The sequence below is a fragment of the Oreochromis aureus genome, linkage group 3 (genome assembly GCF_013358895.1).
Source record: "Oreochromis aureus strain Israel breed Guangdong linkage group 3, ZZ_aureus, whole genome shotgun sequence".
NCBI lineage: Eukaryota > Metazoa > Chordata > Actinopteri > Cichliformes > Cichlidae > Oreochromis > Oreochromis aureus.
The window spans coordinates 57,562,420-57,570,499 of NC_052944.1; the positions used below are offsets into that span (position 1 = coordinate 57,562,420).

At 38.7% G+C, this 8,080-nt stretch overlaps 1 protein-coding gene across 1 annotated transcript; it reads right to left on the reverse strand.

The window, feature by feature from the left end:
* Positions 1 to 4,117: 4,117 nt before the first annotated feature.
* LOC120437842 (programmed cell death 1 ligand 1-like) lies at positions 4,118 to 7,604 on the reverse strand. The gene is made up of 3 exons (XM_039608394.1): positions 7,508 to 7,604; positions 5,093 to 5,452; positions 4,118 to 4,487 (listed from the first exon to the last, which is right to left on the reverse strand). The coding sequence occupies exons 1-3, from the start codon at positions 7,569 to 7,571 to the stop codon at positions 4,414 to 4,416; spliced, it is 498 nt and encodes a 165-aa protein (XP_039464328.1). The 5' UTR covers positions 7,572 to 7,604; the 3' UTR covers positions 4,118 to 4,413.
* Positions 7,605 to 8,080: the final 476 nt, after the last annotated feature.

An 8,080-nucleotide genomic window follows, 5' to 3' on the forward strand; every position in this document is an offset into this window, starting at 1 on the left:
ATCTTGGTCAAAAATTATACCAAGGTTCCTCACAGTGTTACTGGAGGCCAAGGTAATGCAATCCAGATTGAAAATCTGATTACATACCATATTTCTAGGATTTTCGGGGCAATAATTTCAGTTTATCTGAAATTAGAAGCAGAAAATTAGAGGCCATCCAGGTCTTTATGTCTTTAGGACATTCCTGCAGCTTACTGAATGAGCGTGGTCACATGAAAGAGGTGGTGCTGGCAGCATTTGACCAAACACAGACATGGAAATGTTTACTGGCAGTGTCTTTGATACAAGAATTAAAAAATTGTCTGTGATTCAGTGCTCTTGCCCTAGTGACGTTGACTTTTTCTTCATTACTATATCAACAATATAGTCATGTTTTAGCAGTGACCTACAGAAAAATTTCCTGCTGTACAATACAATGCAGAAATACCCATTTTATTTCTCTTACATGCAGTGTTATCTAAATAAATTGAATTACACACAAAAAGGTTCTCTTTGTGAGGTTTTAATTTGCCATTGAAAAAAGGAGCAACCAACAGTACAGAGTATGGCAGCAGTTTGCATGGCATTTGACAAAGAAGGATAACAGGCATAGTTATCTTCTGCCAAGGTCACAGAATACAGTCAGAATGTTGCATTCAAAAGATAGGTTGTACAGTTGAGTATGTCTTGTATTGTAAGATTATATGAACACAGAACATTGTTATGGAGCCTAAAGCACTCACTTCTTTTAGCTGTCATCAGGTTGCTGGTTTGCATATCAGTAATATGAAAGCTGGCTCGTTTAATATTTTCTTTGTCTTGATGCATTTGCAATCATCCAGGTAGGGAAATCCCAAAAAGTTGATTCTGTTCATCTGGATGTAACATTTTAGGTGGCAGAGACGTTTTGTCACTCATCCAAGTGACATCTTCAGTCTCCAAGACATCTCCAAGACTGAGGATGTGTGCAGTGTTATAGCAATCTGAAATAAATTTACTCACAAACAGGTTCCCTTTGTGTTTCTCTCACTGAAAACACTACGTCGAGATGAAGAAAAGAAACTTTTTAAGACTTCCTTTGTTGTCAATCAAGGTGATGCTCTTTCTCTTATGCTGTTTACAATATGTTTAAACAATTTAGGTAATAAGTTGTATGACTCACTCCAGTGTTTTGTTGTATGCCAATGATATTTCCCTTACTATCCGAGTACAGGAGTTATGTGCAAAGCAAGGTGAGTTTGCTTTGGAAGCTGTTCTTGTTAAAGATCAGTTAACGTTAGCCATGAAAAATGATGTTATTACCTGAACAGCATTCTCTGTCTAAACAATTACAGGAAAGTTACTCAACAGTTTTCAGTAGCTGTTGAAAGATATATTTTTAAGTGAAAAGCCAGAATTCACCCTAAAACCATAATCAGAATACTTTATTGATCCCTAGGGGAAATTGTTTGAAGCCAATCAAAACAAAAGTCCCATTCAACGACTACCTGTGAAACCTCCCTGTGATAATCAAACTTTATAACACCTCTTTATCACATCTGTACCATTTTCACTTGTACTATTTTGTCTATACTGCACATATTATTGCTTTAAACTATGGGTTGTTTCATTATATTTAAATCTTTCATTTGTTGATGTATTTTTATAGAGAATTTTCCATTTTAATATATATTTTAAGTGAAATTCTATAGCAACATAGATTCCCTCTGGGAATTATAAAGTCCAATTATTACTTTAGTTGTGACACAAAGTCAAGGCTGACTTGAGACCTTTGAGTCACACTGTGAAACATGAAGACCCTTTCACAACGGACGCAGCATGCACTGTGCTCACCGCCAACTAAGAGCAAAGGATTCAAAATCTGTTGCTCTGGCTGCTGAGCTCTGCTTGTATGTCGTTTTTGGCAGCAGCTCTACGTGTGCTAGATTAGCCTGGTCCTTGTCGCTTCAATACATGTATCTTTCTGACTTTATATCCTCTACGAGAGTGTCATGGTCCAGGGTCTAGTGACTCCATGTTTATGTTTTGTGAATATTAATGTTTCTCAGTTTAGTTAGTTTCTGGCTATTTTTTGGATTTCTAGTGTTTCTGGGTTGATGTTCGTGTTGCTTCCTGTTTTACTTTGGAGAGTCTCGCGTCCCATGTTCAGTGTTCTGTTTTGCTTCTTCTTTGTCTCATTATGTCTAATTAGCTTCTGCTGTGTCTCCACCCTGTGTGCCATTTCCTCATTTCCCTCTTTGTGTTTTTATTGTGTGTTTTTGCCTTTGTCTGCACCTCACCCTCTGTGTCACCTCTGCTTGTCATCCTCAGTGTTTCTCCTGGGTATCACCCCGAGTTCATCATCCCCCTGCTTTTCTTCTGTGTTTCCTTGGTATTTCCATGTCTCAGGTTCCTCGTTCCTGGTTTTCAGGTTTTTTCATTGTTTTCTATGTTTCTCATGGGCTTTTGGTTAGCTTTTCCCAGTTTAGGCTTTTGTTAGGGTTTCCAGTTCATCTCTTCTTTCATTACTTTGTGTTTTGTACAGCCACCAAAACAAAGGACTAACTTTCAGTTTAAACCTCCATCTTGTCTGCACTGCTTGCAAACCTAGTCAGTGACTTTGTGTTGTGCTATGTTCAAATGTTTACTAAAAATATGTATCGCTCATTCATAACAAAGAAAGCTTTGTAGCTATCTTGAACTCGGACACACACAGAATGCTTTCCTTCATGGAAATTGAGAGCAGGCTTAAATCATCCTGCTACATCTGCAAGGAATCTTTTTCTTTCTGTTTCTGTTTGACCACAACTGCACTGCCTTAAAGAACAATCATTTTCATATGTTTTTATTATCTTGAAGGATACATCAAATACTTTATTAATATCCAACTCCTTACAAACCACATCCCAGTTCTGTTTGGATAATTCATTTTAAAAAGCATTCATGTTAAATCCTTGGTCATCTTTCTGCCATCACAGTCAAGAAAAACTCCCTAGAAATTCCTGTGATGCAGTAAGTGAGTGAGAGCATCAGAGAGAGAGAGAGAGGTGGGAAGTGCACATCTTCTACAGATGTGCTGAGGAAAGCGTCCTCACATCCTGCATCACTGTGCGGCACACACAAACACACACACAGACTCATATTTCTGAACACTGGACATTAAAAGTGCATCTTACTGTGTTGTACACACTACTCTAAATGCTGCTGCTACTTTACTTACAATCAATGAACTATAACTGTCTTTATAGCAGATAATATGTCTACATTGATCTCTCTCTGTATGCTAGTGCAACAGAGATACATTTAAAAACTCACCAGAAGAAGAAGCCTCTAAAATATTAAAAATCAATATTAACATCAGTCCCATTTTTCCAGACATCATGACACTTCCAAGAGATGCAACAGAGAAGACTTTCTGGGACACTTGCACTTTCACTTTAGTTTCCAGGCTATACGCACAGATTCTTGATCTGATGTCAGCCAATGACGGCACCCTGATTAAGCCTCGTGTTCACCTCCTATGGCACTTCGAGTCATTAAATTGTGGGGACGCCTCTGTTGCAGACAGGGAAATAGACAGTGGGAGACAGAGAGTCTGTAAGTAGGCATCCTTTATGGATACCATTGAAGGTACTCTAATGTAGCCCCTCCTATGTCCCTCTCAGGTTTCTCCCACACTCAGATCTTAGTTTGAAAGATCCACGTTCCAGCCTTGAAATAATCAGATTGCAGAATCATTCGGGGTAGTTAGGAAGGTTTTTATTTGGGGTAAATCACACAATCTTCTGTTGGGCTACAAAACTTTATGCTCATATAGCTGATACATTAAGATGCCATTTGAATATATGATTCAGATTGGCTGCAAATTCACTAAAATTATGTAAGTATATATGTATAAAGTACATATAATAATAGTAAACATACAATCATATTTATCTTCTATTTATTTCTATAAGCAGGCTGTACCACTACTATTTTTAACTTACAGATCGATTAAGTACATATGTCTGCAAACAGCATGAATATACCCAACAACACATTAGCATGTGTATGTAGTAGTTTTTAGAATTAGAGGAAAGTTTCTAAACAGGTTTTGAGAATAATGGTTTAGATGTTTTATTTTGAAAGCCAAAAGTCAGAAGATACATCGAAATAAAGCCAAAGAAAAGCACTGAACCCAACCTTATCCAGATGTCACATATATTTCTCTGCACAGTTGGGAGCAGAAATCCTTGAAACTTTGTTAACACCCTCAACAACATGTCTTTTCTATAGTTATTGAGGTTCACAGGGAACATTCACGATGTGCTTTGAATCTGGAAATTCTTCCGTCCTCAGATCAGTCATTCAGCTTGGTGACATGATCACACCAGCAGGACATTTACAGACGTGAAACATTTGAACTTGTAACTTACCACCAAGAGGATGTTTTCTATTTTTTAAATTTTTTTAAATTCAAACGTAGAACAGCAACAAGAATGCAAACACCGACAGACCAACTGTCCGTCCAGCAGTTCCTCCTGGCTGACCTGCAGGTGAGAAACAGGCATGTCAGCTGTCATGTAGGTGATGAGTGAAGAAAAGAACAAATTCATACAAAATCACCGCTTACTGACCAATCAGTAATTCCAAAAATTGCATCACCATTCCTGGAAGATCACCTGAACCTATGCAAGGAGAGCAGGAGGATCTAAAGGCATTACATTTCCCTTTTTATTACTTTATTCACAGCACGCAATGTTGCAGTAATTGTATCTTTCTATAAGCAATAATATATGATCCACAAACATTACATCTACATGTACTTGCTGATTTTATATCTGTTGTGTCTTGTAAATTTTTATGTAGACTAAGTTAAACAGCACCACGTCTGCAGCTCAGAGAATAAAAACTAAAACTATCAGGAGCAGGTTATGTTCTAAATTTTGGTTCAAAATCATCTGAAAGTGCCACATCTTCACTGACGTCTTTCATGTGAATAAGTGAGGAAACTCTGGGTTAACTTAACAGTATTAGGTTAAGTGAATCCAGACAATGGAGAGTCAACCCTGGGTGCCCGAACCTAGAAGAAACATCAGCAGCCAGGAAGCAGCTTCACCTCTGATCACACACCGACTCAATGCTACTCACTCACCTGGAGGATCAACAACACTCAGGTAGATGATGCTGATGGGGTCGGTCTTCAGATGAGCTCTCCTCTTGCGATTTGTTCCTGTCTTGATACGACACTCGTATGTTCCAGTGTCATTAATGTTCACATTGTTCAGAATCAAAGACACATTTCCATCCTTCATCTGTCTGTCCTGCAGATCCACCCGGCCCTTAAAAGATGGATGCTGATTGGCTGCATCAGTATGATCATCCAGGAACAAAAACACATACTGATCCTCCAGGTCAGCTCTGTTCCACTCTACAACTCCGATCACCTTGTTGTTTGGAGCTCGACATGGCAGAGTGACGTTCTGTCCGACAGTGGCTGTGAGGTTCACGTGGACTGAAGGAGATTTAAAACAACACTAAGCAATTCAATTCATTGATACCAAAGGAAACAGCATCAAGTGTTTCCTGAATCAAAAACTCAAAACGAGTCAGAAAGATACATGAAGGGAGAGACAAGTGTACGATTTGTTTTTAAAAAGTGAATGAGTTACAATGCTGCTTGATCACACATTCAAATATAGATCAGTTATGGGTTAATAAGCTCATCCAAACTTGTTTCCTTCTCCTATGAAACATCACAAAAATCCAACCTTTACTATTATTCAGTCATTTCAATGACAGTTGCAGTAAGTCCTCCCTAGCCTGTCTTCAAATGTGCCAGAACGCTGCAAAAGAGTCAACAGCAACAACTAGAGGGCTCGAACACATCGCTCTTATTGTAGCTTTCCTTTAATGACTTCCATTGAAATTCAGAGTTCACGTTAAATTTCTATTATTGACTTGTAGAGCTGAGCATTGCTTATATAGGAAGGCTGCTAAGACCTTATAACAGCAGTTATACTGCAAGTCTAGACTAACAGGTAACACCAGCCAGGGAGGGAGGGAGATCATGACAATGGACAGGAGACACAGACAATATATACACCACAGGGAATCAGGGCAGAGAGGAAACACCTGGGAAACACGGCTGGACATAATCTAACTGACGAGCCAGGGAAAGCAAAACTGAACAAGATGCACACAGGACAAGAGACTGTCAGAATAACACGGGAAACACGAGAAACTCACACTGAGACCCAGACTGAGTAAATACAGGGAACAGAGGGAGAAGACAGAGACAAGACTAGGAAGACAGAGAAACAAGGATGAGAGGGCACGGGACAGAGAGGGTGAGAGAAACCACACCGAGACACGATTGGGAAAACAGGCGAATAAACATGGAGAGACAGAGTTCACAGTGAGGCACAGAAAACTAACAAAGGAGATGCTGGAGAAGACACACAGAAACAAGACTAAGACAAACTGGACATGAAAGGAAACAACACTCAGTGAACTAAGAACAAGAGCAAACAAATTCAAAACATGGGGTCAAAACCCAGGACGATGGTATTACCATCGGCCAAGCTGAGAGCAAGTAATGTAGAGGATTTCAATATAGAGAACTGGTTTAATGACTTTCTGAATTTGTTATCAGTGGAACAGACTTCTGCAGTTCTATTAAAAACAAAGACACACAAAGACACTGAGACATAGAGAGAATGAGACCAGTTTCAAGTGGACATTTTTTACAGATCCTGTCCTGATGACAGAATCCCCAGTGGCAAAATCACAGAGCAGCATAGAAGCTGCTAGTTTCAGATTAAAAGCCACCGCAGTGGCTTAAACTTCTTTTCCAAAGTGCCATTGGTCATCATCTTCCCCACCAGCAGTGACATCTACATAAGCATTCAGCATAATGAGAAGTGTACACGCCCAGCAAACTTGCACAGGCTGCACTGCATAATGGATTGTTTCTGGGTGCTGTGAGACGCTTCAGCCCTACAGTACAAAACCTTCCTTCAAACTGGACATTACTGTATTGCAAACACTACCCTAAATGCTATTGCTATTTAAAATCAGTGAAATTTTCCACTTTTTAGATTAATTTTATTAGCTTATTTCTTTCATCTGCTAACTGTTTAATTTCACTGGTATTATTATCTTAATAGATATTATCTTATCTATTATCTTTCACTCTTTCATTATCTTTCCACCATCTAAATACAACCAGCACAGAGGGCTGTTTTTCTTCTCAACACATTTTACATGTGGAAATGACAATAAAGCATCTTTCATCTTTAGCCTGTGTGTTACAACCCGAAGAGGAATTTGCCACAGAAATAGCTGACACACTTAACTCACATCAATATTCTGATTCTTTTAAAAGGAAAAACAAACACAATTTACATTGGGTCTACCACAGCACTGACAGTAACACAGACTGCAGCTCGCCTCTGACTCAGTGAATCAGTCCTCCTGAGACACTGAGCTGGACACGCAGGTAAGAAAATGATGGGTGGAATATATGTGCCAAGTCAAATAGTAACAGAATGTAGATATAAACACTCACCAGATTGTGATACCTCTGCAATACTGTAAAATAATATGATTAGGGCTCCCACTGTTCCAGACATTTTTCCTTATCATCAGGGACACAAATGTCTCTTGGACACGTGGAAACTTTCACTTTCATTTTGATGATGCACAGAATTTAAATGAGTCCTTGAGAGTACTCTAATTTAGCCTCCTTTCTCTCTTCTGTGTCCACCTGCTGTGGCTTCTCAACTTTCACATAACAGTACAGCTCATGAATCACACACTGCTCTCCGCTGTATAAGCTGCCTCTATATGTTAAAAGCATCATTATCAGTATTGGAAATACTGGCCCCGTATTTACTTGGTGTCAAATCTATATCAGAATTTGAAGTATGGCACAGCACTAGTGTGTATCTCAGTGTGTAAATCTGGTTTTAATAGCTTATCAATGAAGTGTTTCAAAATGTAGTTTTAAAATTCAAATACATGCACATTTTTATTTTATTGTTTAATGGAAAGTTATGGCCACACATGCTATCATATCAAATTAATAAGACCCATCCAAACAAAGAACATGGAAACATATTTTTTAAGTGACTTTAAGTCT

Excerpts from the sequence above, each read along its gene's own strand:
- LOC120437842 (XM_039608394.1), bottom strand. The coding sequence starts at position 7,571 with ATGTCTGGAACAGTGGGAGCCCTAATCATATTATTTTACAGTATTGCA. Across the intron at positions 5,453-7,507 it reads TGCAGAGGTATCACAATCTG|TCCACGTGAACCTCACAGCC; the intron begins GTGAGTGTTTAT and ends AATCTCCTTCAG. Across the intron at positions 4,488-5,092 it reads GAGTGTTGTTGATCCTCCAG|GTCAGCCAGGAGGAACTGCT; the intron begins GTGAGTGAGTAG and ends TCTCACCTGCAG.